The sequence below is a fragment of the Canis lupus genome, chromosome 2, assembly GCF_003254725.2.
Source record: "Canis lupus dingo isolate Sandy chromosome 2, ASM325472v2, whole genome shotgun sequence".
Taxonomy (NCBI): Eukaryota; Metazoa; Chordata; class Mammalia; order Carnivora; family Canidae; genus Canis; species Canis lupus.
In genome coordinates, this window is record NC_064244.1 from 13,001,453 (window position 1) to 13,020,395 (window position 18,943).

At 40.3% G+C, this 18,943-nt stretch overlaps 2 protein-coding genes across 3 annotated transcripts in view; one reads left to right on the forward strand and one right to left on the reverse strand.

The window, feature by feature from the left end:
- Nucleotides 1-14,680, reverse strand: part of LOC112670405 (phosphate carrier protein, mitochondrial-like) — a 35,538-nt gene extending 20,858 nt beyond the window's left edge. The window contains exons 1-3 of the mRNA XM_025464107.3: nt 14,510-14,680; nt 14,280-14,376; nt 3,536-3,660 (exon numbers count right to left, since the gene is read on the reverse strand). Coding sequence (XP_025319892.1) covers nt 3,536-3,660; nt 14,280-14,376; nt 14,510-14,680 — 393 coding nt within the window. The remainder of the gene's footprint in view (nt 1-3,535; nt 3,661-14,279; nt 14,377-14,509) is intronic.
- The window catches only part of KIF5B (kinesin family member 5B), a 44,970-nt gene continuing 40,671 nt past the window's right edge, over nt 14,645-18,943 (forward strand). The window contains exon 1 of one of the 2 annotated variants that reach the window (XM_025464037.3): nt 14,645-15,258. In XM_025464037.3, the coding sequence (XP_025319822.1) occupies nt 15,133-15,258 (126 nt within the window). In that variant the 5' untranslated portion in view covers nt 14,645-15,132. The remainder of the gene's footprint in view (nt 15,259-18,943) is intronic. The other variant, XM_049097112.1, reaches the window with a different exon arrangement.

Below are 18,943 nucleotides of genomic sequence, written 5' to 3' on the forward strand. Positions count from 1 at the left end.
CATTTTTAAAACCCCACAGTACATCCACCCTAACGTTGTGTAGATGAGAGGCAGATTTTGGACAAGATCTTCACTGTCATCTGATTTCATTTTCAAAATGTTGGGAAATTTCTCCAAAACATCTGTTCTTTGTGTTCTCATGGCACTGCTTTTACAGAATCTATACCTATGATTTGTATTTAATTTTAACTCCTCCACTAGACTAGGACTTCCTCAGTGAGAAATTATTCACATTTGTATCCCACCACCTCTTGAGCAGAGGACCATAATTAATAGTCATTCACTGAATTCCAATTTTAATCAGTATAGGATTTATTAGCACTTATGAGATTCTGAGCACTGAGCTAAAAACATTGTTAGAGAAAATGAGTCACACTTACTGCTCTCAAGGAATTTATTATATTCTTGAGGTTAAATATACTTAAACATCTAGACTGGCCAATTAAGTATGGCAAGTTTTTTTTTTTAATTTTTTTTTTTTTTAATTTTTAAATTTTTTTTTTTTTTTTTTTTTTAATTTTTTTTTTTTAATTTTTAAATTTTTTTTTAAGTATGGCAAGTTGAATATTCACTTTTATCTTTGATTCCCCTGATGCTCCACTAAAATAACAGTAAAGAAATATAAAAGTCTCAACACCACAAGTGAATAAGAAAACTTGAAAGAAAATCATCAGTAAACAGGATTTCAACAAAATGTTGAAAATCTGTAATAGCCTGGGTGGCTCAGTCCGTTAAGCTTCTGCCTTCGTCTCAGGTCATGATCCCAGGATCCTCAGATTGAGTCCCATGTCTTCGGGCTCCCTACTCAGCTGGAAGTTTGCATCTTCCTCTCCCTGTGCCCCCATACCTCCCCAACCCCTGCTCATGTTCTCTTTCTCTCACTCAAATAAATAAATAAAATCTAAAAGAAGAAGAAGAAGAAGAAGAAGAAGAAGAAGAAGAAGAAGAAGAAGAAGAAGAAGTATAACTTCCTAAATAAGCTGGAGAATGCTAAAACCTAAGCTTGCAGGGCAGAAAGCCAAAAAGTAAGTCAATTCTGCACACAGAATACAGAAAGCCTCAGGAATTGTAGACGCCAGGAGGCAGGGATGCAGCATAGAGCTGAAAAATAGGAAGAATTAGTTGAAAGATTATATAGGGAGTGTTAAAATGCAACTACTGTTAAAATGCCCAGCACAACAGAAGGAAGAAAACTCACTTTCAGAAGAAATTGAGCCAGAGAGGCCATGGACTCAGAGACACCAGACACAGCTCATGTGGTAAGTGAACTGTCTTGCTGAAAACAGGGAGATGAAAGTGTACAAACTGAAGGCTGCAATCACCCAATTCTATCCATTTCAAAGAAAACTGGCCACCAGACTTATGTTCACCTTGCAAGAAATTGGAGAATTCCTCTGTGGAGAAACTAACCAGTTCAAAGGGGTTGTCTATGTAAAATGGCATTCATCATTTCCCTGATGAAGTTGCTAGATCCTGCCCAATCACAGGGTGGTGAGACCCATTGATCTACAAACACAATCTGCATGCACAGAGCTTCCAGTAAGTGTTTTAGATTTCTACTCAAAGATGTTAGAACACCAAGGGTCACACACATTTGAGAAAATGCTCTAACATGAGTGAGAGAGAGAAAAAAAAACAGAAAATTTAGAAAATGGAAAAAGACTAAAGCAAAAACAAAATAACAAAATAGTTCCTCAGAATGATAAGAATATATTGCTCTACGAAGCAAGGACAAATTTAAATAAAAACATTTGTTTAGAAAATACAAATTTAGAAAATGTATATGTATATATATGTATATGTATATGTGTGTATATGTATGTGTATATATGTATATATATGTATATATACATATACACATTTCAGTTTGGGATCAACATACCAAAAACATTAGGATATCAAAGAAATTTAATCACATATATGTGTACACATACACACACACACACACATACAAAACCTAAGAGTTAAAAAAAAGATTTAAAAATAAATGTGAGAGAATCTTCCAAAAAGAACAAAAACCAGAGATGGCAAATAAGAAAGACAAGAGAAGAATAGATAAAAGGAAACTAAAAGCTGCTTGGAAGAAAAATGCAGATCACATACAGAAGATCAGGACCAGAAGGAATCAGACTTCTCAACAACAACAAAAGTAAGAAGACAGTTTAAAAAAAAAGCTGTACTAGATAAACAATGTAATTATAAAGCACAATTTAGCTAAGCTATGAATAAAAATTACTTAGAATGTAAACAGTGGGGGTATCTGGTAGTCAGTTAAGTGACTGACTCTTGATTTCAGCTCAGTTCATGATCTTGGGGTCATGGGATGGAGACCCGAGTTGCGCTCCATGCTTAGTGTGGAGTCTGCTTTATATTCTCTCCCTCTGCCCCTTCTCTCTCTCTCTCTCTCTCTCTCTCTCTCTCAAAATAAATAAATTAAATCTTCTAAAAAGTAAAAGAATGTAACTGTATGCTAATTAACTAAAACTGGTGATGGAAATATATTGGGAAGGTAAGGGAAGAAATTATGTGTATTGATTCAGATAAGGGGCAGTAAAGAGTTAAAATTTCATTTAATAAGAATAATAAATCAAAAAGCAGTAATAAAAGAATGCTATTTAGGACATGGAGGTAAATACCAGAAAAACTGCTATGAGAGTTAAAGTGATCACTCTGAAGAACAGAAATGAGGATTGGAGTGGGTGGAGCAAGAAACTTCTGTTTTTTATTGTTGTAATTTTACTTTTAAACTATGGGCATGTGGGGCAGCCCAGGTGGCTCAGCGGTTTAGTGCTGCCTCTGGCCCAGGGTGTGATCCTGGAGACCAGGGATCGAGTCCCACATCAGGCTCCCTGCATGCAGCCTGCTTCTCCCTCTGCTTGTGTCTCTGCCTCTCTCTCTCTCTCTCTCTGTCTTTCATGAATAAATAAATAAAATCTTAAAAATCATAAAATAAACTATGGGCATGTGTTGTTTTGATCAAAACATTTTTAAAATATGTTCTAAAGAATTAAGATATGGCATCAAATAGAATGCAGGGTTTTTCTGTCTGATTTTTGAAAAAAATCTATTCTGAAAAAACAATTGTAGAAGGTGGCACTTAGCTTTGCACAGTGGCAGTATTGTAGCCAATGAGGTTTATCTGAGGTGCGATTATTGCTAATTGCAGAAGGTGGCACTTGGAGAAGGATGAATAGGATTTGGGTAAGCATAAGGTAGAGAAATTCAGAGTGAAATCGCAGGACTTTGAAATTAGCAAAATATAAGAGGCAGTGAAAAGGCCAGTTGCCAGGAGTCAAAAAAGTAAGATATTGAACAGTGTGAAAATCCTATTTAAATAAGTGAAGTCAGATGGTAGAAGGCTTTGGACACTTCTAAGCAGAAGAATTTGAACTTGATTAAGTAAGAGAAAAGAGAGTTGCTATAGGTTCTTAAATAATGAAATGATGTAATAAAAGCAAGGTTTTAGGAAATTTAATGTGAAAATTATTGTATGTGAAATAGTGGACATAAGAAGAAATTGTCTAGTCTCTTTTACCATTGTATCCTCGGCATGTATCTCAGTGTCTACCTCAAAGTACAAGTTCAATCCATAGTTACTGAATGATCCAATGGGAAAGAGCTGGGCACTGTCACAGTCATCCAGGCATGCAGGAGTAAAGCCTGAGAGTAAAAAAACATAATAGAAATGGAAAGGAACAAGTGTCTCTTGTGCACATTTCCCCCCTTTTTTCAGAGATAGAGTGTGCATGCGTGTGTGAGCATGCATACACGAGCTAGAGAGAGAGGCAGGGGCAGAGGGAGAGAGAGAGAGAGAGAGAATCTCAAGCAGGCTTCTCACCCAGCATAGGCTGATGGGGGGGGCTCGATGTCACCACCCTGAAATCATGACCTGAGTGGAAATCAAGAGTCAGACACTTAACTGACTGAACCACCCAGGTGCCCCCCACCCCCACCCCACCCCCTGTTGTGCACATTAAAAAAAAAGAAATACAAAGAAATACTGTAATTTCCCATTCTAAATGTCCATTTAAAAAGTCATTTCACATTAAATAAAAAACAAGTTTTCCTATAGTAATAGTGCTATAAACAATGGTTATATTCTTAGGCCCCCTCCAACTATAATTAATCTAAAATATAGTCTAATCTAAGTATATATATATTATGCAAAAGTAATATTTTATAGAATTTTTTTCAGAAGATAAATTTTAAGTTCCAAGTTGTGAATTTTTATGCCAGTTGTCTATTTTCCATGTAACAAAATTTTCAAAATTGAGTAATTATTTTTATGACATCTCATGATTTTATGGGAGGAATTTGGGCAGGCTGGGTGATTCTTATGTTCCAAGGATGTCAATTGAGATTACTCACTGATATTCATCTGCTGGATGTGCTGGTCAGAACAGTTCAAGGTGGCCTCCCTTACAAGTCTGGTGCCTGTTAGGGATAGTTGGAAGAGTGGGATCAGCTAGGACTATTGGTTAGAGTGCCTACATAAATATGGCCCGTCTAACATGGTGTTCTCAGGATAGTTGGTCTTTTTTTATGTGGTGGTTCAGACCTCTCTGAAAGAGATATAAGTGGAAGTTACACTACTTCTTCTCACCTAGTCTCAGATAGCATGCAGTGTGTCTACAGTTCTGTCACATTATATGGTTATAAGTAAATCAAAGGGCCAGCTATCAAGAAGAGAGGCCTAAATCCAGTTATGCATGGTGTACTGGAGGACCTGTTTTGTGGCTATCTTCCACAATGGAGATTCAGTCTTCTAAATCTGTGCTTACTTAATTCCTAGTCTTCTCTAACTATTCCAAAAAACACAAGAGGAAGGAAAACTTCCAAATTCATTCTATGAACCCAGTATCACCCTGATGCCAAAACCAGTAAAGACACCACAAAAAAAGAACTACAGGCCAATATCTCTCATGAATATAGATGGAAAAATCCTCAATAAAATACTAGCAGATTGAATCCAACAATACATTAAAAAATCATACACCACGATCAAGTGGGATTTATTCCCGGGATGCAAGATGGTTCAATATTCCCAAAACAATCAATGTGATACATCACATCAATACAAGAAAGGATAAAAACCATATGATCACTTCAATGGATGCAGAAAAATCATTTAACAAAGTTCAACATCCATCTTGATAAAAACCCTCTGCAAAGTAGGTCTAGAGGGAACGTACTTCAGCATAATAAAGGCCTTAAATGAAAAATCCATAGCAAACACCAAACTCAAACATCAAACTGAGAATTTCCCCTAAAGCCAGGAACAAGAAAGGATACCCACTCTAACCACTTTTTTAAAAAATATATTTGTTCACTTTAGAGAGAGAGAGAGAGAGAGAGAGAGAGAGACAGAGAACATGTGACAGAAGGAAAGGAAGTGGGAGAGAATCTCAAGCAGATTCCCTGATGAGCATGGAGCCCAACATCAGGCTTGGTCTCATGACCCTGAGGTGATGTCCTAAGCTGAAATCAAGAGTTGGAAGCTCAGCCAGCCGAGCCACTAAGGCACTCCTCTCACTACTTTTATTCAACATAGTACTGGAAGTCCTAGCCACAACAATCACACACCAAAAAGAAATAAAAGGCATCTAAAATTGGTAAAGAAGAATCAAGCTCTCAATATTGGCAGATGACATAATACTATATAAAAAACCTGAAAGACTCTACCAAAAAACTACAAGAACTGATACATGAATTCAGTAAAGTCACAGGATACAAAACCAAGTGTACAGAAGAAATCTGTTGCATTCCTGGGCACCTGCCTGGTCAGTTGGAAGAGCACGTGACTCTTGGTCTTGGGGTTGTTAAAGCCCCATGCTGGGTGTAGAGATTACTTGAAAATAAAATCTTCAAAAAAAATCTTTTTGGCATTAAATCAAAATAAAAAGTTTCTGCACAGTGAAGGAATCAATAAACAAAACTAAAAGGGAACTTACTGAATTGAAGAAGATATTCGTAAATGGCATAGCTGATATAGGGTTAGTATCCAAAATATTTTTTAGATTTTATTTATTTATTCATTATATATATATATATATATATATATATATATATATAGAGAGAGAGAGAGAGAGAGAGAGAGAGAGAGAGAGAGAGAGAGGCAGAGACACAGGCAGAGGGATAAGCAGGCTCCATGAAGGGAGCCTGACATGGGACTCGATCCCGGTCTCCAGGGTCACACCCTGGGCTGAAGGCGGCGCCAAACCGCTGAGCCACCTGGGCTGCCCCAAAATATGTTTTTTAAAGATTTTATTTATTTATTTGATGGAGAGAGAGAGAAAGAGAGAGAGCAAGCATGAGCAGGGAGAGGGAGAAGTAGACTCCCTGATGAGCAGAGAGCCCAATGTGGGGCTCCATCTCAGGACCCTGAAATCATGACCTGAGGTGAATGTAGATGCTTAACCAACTGAGCCACCCACCTCCCCCAGTATCCAAAATATTTAAAGAACTTATACAACTCAACACCCAAAAAGCAAACAATCGAATTTAAAAATGGGTCAAGGGACGCTGAGGTGGCTGAGTGGTTGAGCATCTGCCTTTGGCTCAGGTTGTGATCCCAGGGTCCTGGGATCGAGTCCTGCCTTGGGTTCCCCGCAGGGAACCTGCTCCCCCTTCTGCCTGTGTCTCTGCCTCTCTCTATGTGTCTCTCATGAATAAATAAATAAATAATGTTTTTAAATTAAAAATGGGCAAAAAACAAGAACAGACATTTCTTCAAAGAAGACATATAGATGGCCAACAGACACATGAAAAGATGTTCAACATCACTCATCATCAGGGAAATGCCAATCAAAACTACAATGAGATGTCACCTCATACCTGTCAGAATGGCTAAAACAAATATGTAAAAAATAACAAGTGTTGGGGAGGATCTGGAGAAAAAGGAACCCTCATGCTCTGTTGGTGGGAATGCAAACTGGTGTAGCCACTGTGGAAAACAGGAGGTTTGTCAAAAAGTTAAAAGTAGAAGTATCCTGTGACCCAGTAATTGTACTACTGAGTATTTACCTCCAAAATATGGAAACACTAATCCTTTTTTAAAAAAAGATTTATTCATTTATTTTAGAGAAAGAGTGTAAGGGCACATATGCTCATGTCCACATCAGTAGTGGGGGATTATGGGAGGGCAGAAGGAGAAGAGAGAGAGTCTTAAGCAGATTCCACCCTGAGCTTGGAGCCTGACCTAGGGTGATCTCATGATCCTGAGATCATGATCTGAGCTGAAACCAAGAGGTGGATGCCGCCCAGGTGCCCCAAAAACACTAATTCAAAGGGATATCCCCTATGTTTACTCCAGCATTATTTACTATAGCCAAACTATGGAAGCCCAGTGTCCACAGATAGACGACTGGATAAGGAAGATGTGAGATATGTATGGAATATTATTCAGCCATAAAAAAGAATAAAATCTTGCTATTTTTAACAACATGGACAGAGTTAGAGACTATTATGCTAAATGAAATAATTCAGACAAAGACAAGTACCATATGATCTCATTCATATGTGGAATTTAAGAAACAAAAGAGCAAAGGGAGAAAAAAATGAGAGAGACAAACCAAGAAAAAGACTCTTAATTATAGCCAACAAACTGATGGCTATCAGAGGAGGGGATAGAGGGTGGGGGAATAGGGAATTAGGGGATGAGGATTAAAGAGTACATTTAATATGATTTTTAAAAAAAGAATATCTCTGTCTCCATTGTGCCAACATTGGGGTTTTTCTTTTTTTAAAACTTAAGCATTAGTAAACAAAAAAAAATTAAATCTCAATAAATAATCTGTATCAGTACAAGTACCACTGACATTTTCATAAAAAAGAAGTTGGACTAATGAGTCTCAAACTATACACTCAAGGAAACCTGCTTCATTGCTAATGTTGAATAATGGCAATCTTTCCTATATTTGGAAGAAAAACTGGGATTAAACATTTTTTTTTTGGTAATCAATCTTTTGTTTCACTATGAAAATAATTCTTTTTTTTTGAAAATAATTCTTAAAGCCTGCTTGATATCACTATTCCTAATGTGACAGGAGAATTTTTAGAAATACTTTGTTTTTCACATAGCATTTTTCTCCTTCCTGGTCCTGTACAGGGTCAGACTCTTTACCTTCCCTTGCCCAGAAAAAAAAGTATATATGTCAGATCTGAAAGCAGAAGGTTCTTGCAGACACTTCCTTTTCTGGATTTTGTTTTCATAAAGTCTGAGTTTCCAGAATCCGCTGTGCAGAAGGAAGGAAGAGGCAAGAGTTGCAACTGAAGTGCCTTGAATAGCAGATGTTTCCAGAACTTAATTCCTTGGCCCTTCCATCAACCTCCTTTCCGTCACCATACCCATGAAATCTCCTGAGTCACCTTTTTGGAATGTCTACTCCATGGAGAAGAATTTGAAAATCCCTGCCCAGACCAATCATTCCCCAGATCTTCTGAGGTAAAAACACACGGGAACGGTGGAGTGGAAGTTGAGGAATGCCAGATACAGACTACCATATTTTTCTTCTTCATATATAGAGGATAAAGGGTGGAGTTATAGGTGATTGGGACTTTTTAAATCTGGGAGTATGGAAGAATGCTGATACTGGTAATCAGCAGAGGGCTAAGATTGGAGGGCTGCGGACCGGGTGGCCCACCTGCCACAACCTCCTTCTTTGAGTGACAGTTATTCTATTTTCACTGAAAACTTTGTTCTCTAAAATTATAGACTGTAAGAATCACTGTTTGAAACTATATAAGTAGAAATAAAACATCCTACTCTTGCCTGGCAGATCTAAGACATAGAGAAGCAGCCTTGATTGACTTCCAAGACAGGTGCAGAGTTTTGGGACAGGGGGTTTCTGAAGACACCATTCCACATCTATCTTAACTTTGTAGTTCCCAAGGAAACAGGACCTTGGGTCCACTTGTAATCTAGACCTGATGTCAAAGATCTGCTTTGTTTGGAGCCTATTGAAGCACAACTTCATTAAAACTTTACCCCAACTCGAAATACATCACAATACAAGCAGCCATCCAAAAACTGAAAAGAACTCAAATACAAAAGCTAACCTTACACCTAAAGGAGCTAGAGAAAAAACAGCAGCAGAAGAAGAGAGTTAATAAAGATTTGAGCATAACTCAACGAAATTGAGACCAGAAGAACTGCGGAACAGATCAACAAAACCAGGAGTTGGTTCTTTAAAAGAATTAATAAGATAGATAAACCATTAGCCAGCCTTATTCAAAAGAACAGAGAGAAGACTCAAATTAATAAAATCATGAATGAGAAAGGAGAGATCACTACCAACACCAAGGAAATACAAATGATTTTAAAAACATATTATGAACAGCTATACGCCAATACATTAGTCAATCTAGAAGAAATGGATGCATTTCTGGAAAGCCACAAACTACCAAAACTGGAACAGGAAGAAATAGAAAACCTGAACAGGCCAATAACCAGGGAGGAAATTGAAGCAGTCATCAGAAACATCCCAAGACACAAAAGTCCAGGGCCAGATGGCTTCCCTGGGGATTCTATCAAACGTTTAAAGAAGAAACCATACCTATTCTACTACAGCTGTTTGGAAAGATAGAAAGAGATGGAGTACTTCCAAATTCGTTCTATGAGGCCAGCATCACCTTAATTCCAAAACCAGACAAAGACCCCACCAAAACGGAGAATTATAGACCAATATCCCTGATGTATGCAGATGCAAAAATTCTCAACAAGATACTACCCAATAGGATCCAAGAGTACATTAAGAAAATTATTCACCATGACCAAGTAGGATTTATTCCCGGGACACAAGGCGTTCAACACTCGTAAAACAATCAGTGTGATTCATCATATCAGCAAGAGAAAAACCAAGAATCATATGATCCTCTCAATAGATGCAGAGAAAGCATTGGACAAAATACAGCATCCATTCCTGATCAAAACTCTTCAGAGTGTAGGGATAGAGGGAACATTCCTCAACATCTTAAAAGCCATCTACGAAAAGCCCACAGCAAATATCATTCTCAATGGGGAAGCACTGGGAGCCTTTCCTCTAAGATCAGGAACAAGACAGGGATGTCCACTCTCACCACTGCTATTCAACATAGTACTAGAAGTCCTAGCCTCAGCAATCAGACAACAAAAAGACATTAAAGGCATTCAAATTGGCAAAGAAGTCAAACTCTCCCTCTTCGCCGATGACATGATACTCTACATAGAAAACCCAAAAGCCTCCACCCCAAGATTGCTAGAACTCATACAGCAATTCGGCAGTGTGGCAGGATACAAAATCAATGCCCAGAAGTCAGTGGCATTTCTATACACTAACAATGAGACTGAAGAAAGAGAAATTAAGGAGTCAATCCCATTTACAATTGCACCCAAAAGTATAAGATACCTAGGAATAAACCTAACCAAAGAGGTAAAGGATCTATACCCTAAAAACTACAGAACACTTCTGAAAGAAATTGAGGAAGACACAAAGAGATGGAAAAATATTCCATGCTCATGGATTGGAAGAATTAATATTGTGAAAATGTCAATGTTACCCAGGGCAATTTACATGTTTAATGCAATCCCTATCAAAATACCATGGACTTTCTTCAGAGAGAACAAATTATTTTAAGATTTGTGTGGAATCAGAAAAGACCCCAAATAGCCAGGGGAATTTTAAAAAAGAAAACCATATCTGGGGGCATCACAATGCCAGATTTCAGGTTGTACTACAAAGCTGTGGTCATCAAGACAGTGTGGTACTGGCACAAAAACAGACACATAGATCAATGGAACAGAATAGAGAATCCAGAAGTGGACCCTCAACTTTATGGTCAACTAATATTCGATAAAGGAGGAAAGACTATCCATTGGAAGAAAGACAGTCTCTTCAATAAATGGTGCTGGGAAAATTGGACATCCACATGCAGAAGAATGAAACTAGACCACTCTATTGCACCTTACACAAAGATAAAATGGATGGATGAAAGATCTAAATGTGAGACAAGAGTCCATCAAAATCCTAGAGGAGAACACAGGCAACACCTTTTATGAACTCGGCCACAGTAACTTCTTGCAAGATCCATCCACGAAGGCAAAAGAAACAAAAGCAAAAATGAATTATTGGGACTTCATCAAGATAAAGAAGCTTTTGCACAGCAAAGAATACAGTCAACAAAACTCAAAGACAACCTACAGAATGGGAGAAGATATTTGCAAATGACGTATCAGATAAAGGGCTAGTTTCTGAGATCTATAAAGAACTTCTTAAACTTAACACCAAAGAAACAAACAATCCAATCATGAAATGGGCGAAAGACATGAAGAGAAATCTCACAGAGGAAGACATAGACATGGCCAACACGCACAGGAGAAAATGCTCTGCATCACTTGCCATCAGGGAAATACAAATCAAAACCACAATGAGATACCACCTCACACCAGTGAGAATGGGGAAAATTAACAAGGCAGGAAACCACAAATGTTGGAGAGAATGCGGAGAAAAGGGAACCCTCTTGCACTGTTGGTGGGAATGTGAACTGGGGCAGCCACTCTGGAAAACTGTGTGGTTCCTCAAAGAATTAAAAATAGACCTGCCCTACGACCCAGCAATTGCACTGCTGGGGATTTACCCCAAAGATACAGATGGAGTGAAATGCCAGGACACCTGCACCCCGATGTTTCTAGCAGCAATGTCCACAATAGCCAAACTGTGGAAGGAGCCTCGGTGTCCATCGAAAGATGAATGGATAAAGAAGATGTGGTTTATGTATCCAATGGAATATTACTCAGCCATTAGAAACGACAAATACCCACCATTCGCTTCGACGTGGATGGAAGTGGAGGGTGTTATGCTGAGTGAAATAAGTCAATCGGAGAAGGACAAACATTATATGGTCTCATTCATTTGGGGAATATAAATAATAGTAAAAGGAAATAGAGGAGAAGGGAGAAGAAATGGGTAGGAAATATCAGAAAGGGAGACAGAACATGGAAGACTCCTAACTCTGGGAAATGTTCTAGGGGTGGTGGAAGGGGAGGAGGGCGGGGGTAGGGGTGACTGGGTGGCGGGCACTGAGGGGGGCACTTGACGGGATGAGCAGTGGGTGTTATTCTGTATGTTGGCAAATTGAACACCAATGAAAAATATATTTATTATTAAAAAAAAAACTTTACCCCAACTCCACAGCCCCCCCCCCCCCCCCAGAGCTGTGTAACTCCATCTTCTCCTTTGTTTGGTGAGATGCCCCACAGTTCCTCAGTTGTGAGCTGTTGGTTGCAATGGATCAACAAATCTGTAACTGGTGGAGTATGGATTAATTTCTGGAGGTATGTGGATAACTGGGTGAAGACAGAGAGCACTGTTTGTTTTTAGAATACATTCATTTTGCAAACTAAAATTGAGAACCAGACAAAGGGTTCCTGATTGTCCCTGCAGTTCTCCTTTCCCAGCACTTCAGAGTGACCTCCAGTTGAGAGTCATTATGGTATCCACCTTCCTAAAAAACCACTTCAACTGTGGAGTGGTTTTCCTGAGACATGTCATCCACAAATCGATCTGCCTTTTAAGACCATCTTAAACTCAGATCAGTCGTTCCTTTGGGGTTGAGATGGATGAATCCCACACATTTATTACCAGGCAAGTGGGACCTCCCACTGACGGGGGTCTTACCCCAGCTCACCGTATTTTTCCATATTTGTTCAGTAATCTTCATTCCTTTTTTTAAATATTTTATTTATTTATTCATGAGAGACACACACAGGCAAAGGCACAGGCAGAGGGAGAAGCAGGGAGCCTGAAGTGGGACTCGATCCAGGGACCCTGGGATCACAACCTGAGCCAAAGGCAGACACTCTTTTCTCCGCATCCCCTTCAACATTTGTTCTTTCCTGTCTTGTTAATTTTCACCATTCTCACGGGTGTGAGGTGGTATCTCATTGTGGTTTTGATTTGTATTTCCCTGATGGTAAATGACGCAAAGCATTTTCTCATGTGCTTGTTGGCCATGTGTGTGTCTTCCTCCCTGAGATTTCTGTTCATGTCTTTTGCCCATTTCATGATTGGATTGTTTGTTTCTTTGCTGTTGAGTTTAATAAGCTCCTTATAGATCTTGGATACTAGCCCTTTATCTGATACGTCATTTGCAAATATCTTCTCCCATTCTATAGGTTGTCTTTTAGTTTTGTTGACTGTTTCTTTTGCTGTGCAGAAGCTTTTTATCTTAAGTCCCAATAGTTCATTTTTGCTTTTGTTTCACTTGCCTTCATAGATGTCTTGCAAAAAGCTGTTGTCGCCAAGTTCAAAAAGGGGAGCCCTGCAGCAGTCCGGACGGCTCAGAGGTTTAGTGCGGCCTTCAGCCCAGTGTGTGATCCTGGAGACCCTGGATCGGTCCGCGTGGGGCTCCCTGCATGAAGCCTGCTTCTCCCTCTGCGTCTCTCTATATATATGACTCTCATGAATAAATAAATAAAATCTTTAAAAAGGGGGAACCCTTTTGCACTGTTGGTGGGAATGTGAACTGGGGCGCTGCAGGAACCGTCCGGGGAGTGAGTCCACTCTGGAAAACTGTGTGGAGGTTCCCCAAAGAGTTAAAAATAGAGCTACCCTACTACCCGGCAATTGCACTGCTGGGGGTTTACCCCAAAGATACAGATGCAGTGAAATGGCAGGACACCTGCACCCCGATGTTTGTAGCAGCAACGTCCACAATAGCCAAGCTGTGGAAGGAGCCTCGGTGTCCACCGAAAAATGAATGGATAAAGAATCTGTGATATATATGATATATATATATATATATATATATATATATATCATATATATATACACAATGGAATATTGCTCAGCCATTAGAAACGATGAATACCCACCATTTGCTTCAACGTGGATGGAACTGGAGGGTATTATGCTGAGTGAAGTAAGTCAATTGGAGGAGAATCATTATATGGTTTCACTAATATGGGGAATATAAAATATAGTGAAAGGGATTAAAGGGGAAACGAGAGAAAATGATTGGGAAAAATTCGAGAGGATGACAAAACATGAGACTCCTAACTCTGGCAAACAAACAAGGGGTGGTGGAAGGGGAGGTGGGGGGGGGGGGGTGACCAGCACTGAGGGGGGCACTTGGCGGGATGAGCACTGGGTGTTATACTATATGTTGGCAAATTGAACTCCAATAAAAAATACATATATACAAAACAAAGGCAGACGCTCAACCACTGAGCCACCCGGGCGCTCAATCTTCTTCATTCCTTAACAGAAACTTCCTTTATCTTTCTTGATCCCCTTCCCACGCACTTCGAACGACAGCTTCAACCGCAGAGCCGGGCCTCGCCCTAGGTTCAAATCTTCCCTTCTCTGGCAAAGCGCCCTGAGAACTAGGAACCAATTTTATCTGCAGACCAAACACTTCCTTATTAGGAATACAGCACTGCATTTAAGTTGACTACAACATAAGGTAGTTTTCACAAACCCCGTGACCCCTGTAGAAAGGAAAGCCAAGCGCGTGTGCCCTGGCTCCGAGACACCTCGCAGCCGGCGGAGCCCAAGTTAGGTCCGTAAGGAGCCGCGGGTAAAACTCGGCTCGGCGGCTCCGGGCGGAGAGCGGCGGCAAGGCGGCTGCGCGGCAGGCGGGCGCGGATTGGTCGGCACCGGCCGGGACCGTCGCGCGTGCGCCCTGCTCCTCGCGCGCCGCCCATCCCGCCGCCCGGTCGCCGGTCTACGGCCTCAGGAGTGGTCGGGCAGCTGCCGGCGAGCCGGCGAGCGCACTGCCGGGCGGGCGAACGGCGTGCCCGGCCTGCCTTCTCCGAGGAAGGAGGGAGCGATTTCCCCGTGCTCTAGACCCCCTTCGAGCCACAGCAGCGGGCCCGAGCCGAGAGGGAGAAGCTGAGGAGCCGCCGCCTCTCCCCGCCGCGCCGCCGCCGCCGCCGCCATAGCTGCCATGATGGATCGGAAGTGAGCCTCCGGGCGACGGCTACCGGCGCCGGCGCTCCCAGTCCGGGCTCCCCGGCAGCTGCCGCCGGGCGAAGCACGACGCGGAGACCCCGGTCTCTCTCGGCCTCCGCGACCCTTCCCGTCAGCGCGGGCCCGCTCGCTTCCAGACTGAGCGGCGGGGAGTGGCTCCCGGCCTCCCGCCCCGGCAGTGAGGAAGATGGCGGACCCGGCCGAGTGCAACATCAAAGTGATGTGTCGCTTCAGACCGCTCAACGAGTCTGAGGTCAACCGCGGCGATAAGTACATCGCCAAGTTTCAGGGAGAAGACACGGTCATGATCGCGGTGAGTGCCCCCGGCCCGCCCCTCCGTCCAGCTCCTCTGGGCCAGGCTGGACGCGGGGTTCAAAGAGTGGGTGGCGGGGTGTAACATGGAGAGCGGACAGGGGTATCCGCAGCCCGCCCCCCGGCAGCATTTGCAGGTTCAGAGGGCGGTGGGGAGGGATGCTCCTGGATCGCCCCCACCCCGGCCCCAAGTGCCGGGAGAAGGGAGGCTCCCGGTCCGGGTCTGGACACTCCCCCACCTGGGGCGCTGCAGGAACCGTCCGGGGAGTGAGTGGGGTGCACGTCTGCCTGTGTTTGCGCGTGTGCGCGGTTACTGTTGCTTTGGACTACCTCCAAGTTTACTATTTGTAACACGTGCAAGATGGAAGTTCAGCTAGGAATGCTGAGCTTTAATGATCGGCTTTCCTGTACCTTAAATAGTAAAGATACTTAGTTGTATGGAAATGAAAGATTAGCTACTTATGGACTATATTTGCCTCTCGGGAGGAAGAAAATTATCAAACAACTACAAATATGCATGTATTTCCTGAGTTCACCCACCTGCCCTTTGAGTGATGAATGAACGTTCTATGAAGTACTACAAGCGGCGAATCGAGGACTGTTAAAAGACCTGAGTTTTCTTGTGAAATGGGAGTGAGCAGTTTTGTTCAGGTTTCTAGCACATCTAGCCAACTCAGATTGGGTCAAGTAAGTGCCCAGAATTATATAATCTCTTAGTGGGTTTTATGGGGTAACAGTATAGCGAAGAGTGTTAACTTATTGTGTGTGTATCAAAGTATCATAAACCAGGCTTTTAAAAAAATAAAATTTAATCAGTAAACTGGATTTCTTGTTTAGTATTCGATCCCTAGTTCTATCTTGAAGAGAAATTGATTTTGATAATCTCGAGGATGGAGAAATAGTGTCGTTTGGAGTATAAAACATAGCCAGAGTTGGCTGATTGTTGTCAGGGAAACCTAGATGTAAGGTTTATTTTTTATTTTTATTGGTTTTTTTTTTTTGAGGTTTGATATCTGGTATTGAAAGGTCTCTGAAAATATTTTGCATTCGTAATTCAAGATTAAAATGGGTTGTAGGACACTGCCTACAGAATACTGAATTGTGACTAAAAATTAAATTTATATTTCTTGGTAATGCCATTGTGGCAGAACTTTTTTCTACATGGCTATCCTGGTACAAAATCTAAATGTTAATTTTTTTTTCTCCCATGGCATTCCATATTTAGCATATTGTTTGCACAGTTTAGTTTGGAAATAGGACAAAGAAGGTCACAGGAGAAGGGACTTTGATAATTAAAAGCATTGATCTATAAAACAAGACTGAAGTTCTTTAAAAGTTTTTGTGTGACAGTTTGCAAAGTTCAGCTTTAGAAAAATGAATGTTATAGCTCTTTGTTGCTGGGTAGGCTTTTGGCAACAAGTCATTAAATTGCATACGAATAACTGCCAGCTACTGTGTGAAGACTGGGGGGGCTGGTTTTTTGTTAACAAGTTCTTGGGAGAAACTATAAATGACGTGTTAACACTAAGAAGCACAGAAGTAGTCACCTTTTCCTTTAGAATGCTCTCTGACGTGGAATCAGGAAGCTTGCAAGGGCTGGGTTAGTTGGCAAACTGGATACTAGTTTCTCATAGAATTTTTGTGATTATTGAACTATGGCAGTAATTGACACAAAACAATTTTCCTTTTAGACTTGTATTAAGAATGTATTATTTTTTGCAGATTTGCGTCGGTGTTCAAACAAATCTATAAGTATTATCAAGATTCATTTGTAGGAATGATAAGATTTAGGATTCACAAACTATGTTGAGAAAGCAACTTTCTGCCCAAATACGACATATGAGGAGTTAAAAGAAAAAAATTAATTACCACAGGAAGCACACTTGTATACTAGGTTATTTCCTTTGGATAAAGTTCTTAAAAGTTCCTTATTTAAGTTTCTTAACAATGTAAATAAATTTAAATGATAATAGAAATAAAGGATAGGTGATTGAATTGTGAATCAGTAATACACACTTGGCCTTTAGGTAAACTGGTAACCATTTTTAGTCTTTTTTCTTTTTTAAGTTTAAGCAGAAATACAACGAAGTCACATGGCCCTAAAGGGGCCATGTTTAGTTCATATTTTCAAGAACTGGTCTTTTGATATACAAAGTCATTGATTACTCTGAGGTCTCAATTTTTTTAATGAATTTTTTAAGGCTGTTTGAAAATTTATAAGGGATAGCTGGGAGAGTGAAATTTGAAAATCTTTAGGTAAAGTCATGTCTTGGTTTGTTTTGTTCATTTTACTAAATCCTGATTCAAAATCAACAGTTTTAAGAAGGAATTGCTGCAATGCGGCATTTAAAACTAAATTATTTTAAACATGTTTTTAAAACACTTGTACACGATCTTCTGGTTAAATTAAAGGACAGCTATTTTAGCTTATAATGTTACTGAATGAGAGATATAATCTGTGCTCCTATAGAAAATAATTTTTAAGGATTCTTATTTTCATCTAAGTTCAGTTTCCAGTATTTTTTCCAAGCTTTTTTTCCTGTTATGTCAGTGGTTTTAATAAAATATGATCCCGTGGCAGGCAAATCTTGTAATCCTATAGTGTTTCTCTGTGTGTACAGCCTTTTATAAAGATTTTTTGGGTAATAAAGTGCTTGTTGAAGAGGTATAAATATCATATATTGAATGAAATAAATAGATTATTAAAGGAAAACCTTGACTTGATAAAGATAGAATTTGCTTTAAATAAGATAATTTATCCACAGCAGGACAAGAGAAACACCTTATGTAGTTGAAATAAGCCTGCTGAAAACTCCAGAAAAAAATCAATGGAAAAAAATTACTTTTTTGCATCGTAAAAGTGAAACATGCCTTTTTGTATTGCTAAGTGTCTTAACTAATCATCCTTCCTTATATGGTATACTGTAGAAGCTGTCAGAACCCAAAACAGGCTGTTGTAGTTAATTGAAATTGGAGGAAAGTAAAATCTAATTAAATCATCTTGTCCAGTTCCTTGCCTACAGCTCAATACAATTTCTCTTTTCAAATGAATTATGATACAGTGTTTGATCCTGATTACCTTAAGAGTGAAAATTAAAAGAAGAAGCGAGGGTGCCTGGGTGGTTGTTTTTGGCTCAGGTCATGATCTCATGGGTCCGGAGAGTGAGCCCTGCCTCAGGCTCAGTGGGAAGTCTGCTTGAAGATTCTCTCCCTATGACCCTTGCCCGCCCAGGTGAGCACCTTGCATACAAGCACGTGGGTGCTCTCTCTCTCTCTCTTTCTCAAATAAATATTTTAAAAAGAGAGAAGAAGCAGCTCTCCTATCTGTACAATTGTGGAATGTTAGCTAACAATCGTAGTCAAACTAAGGAAAATCTGATGTGATCTGATGATCATTGTATTCAGTATTCCAGAGAAAGGTATATTCCTGCTAAGAGAGTGTCCTTTATAACCAGATTTGGTGTTTGGTCCAGTCTCTGCAGATATAAACAGGAACCATTTCACTTAAGAAATCTAATGGATGAATTGCCTGGCTGGCTCAGTCAATGGAATGGATCCTGGGACTTGTGAACTTAGGGTTGTGAATTCCAGCCCTACATTGGGTACAGAGATTATTAAAAATAAAATCTTAGGGGATCCCTGGATGGCGCAGCGGTTTGGCGCCTGCCTTTGGCCCAGGGCATGAT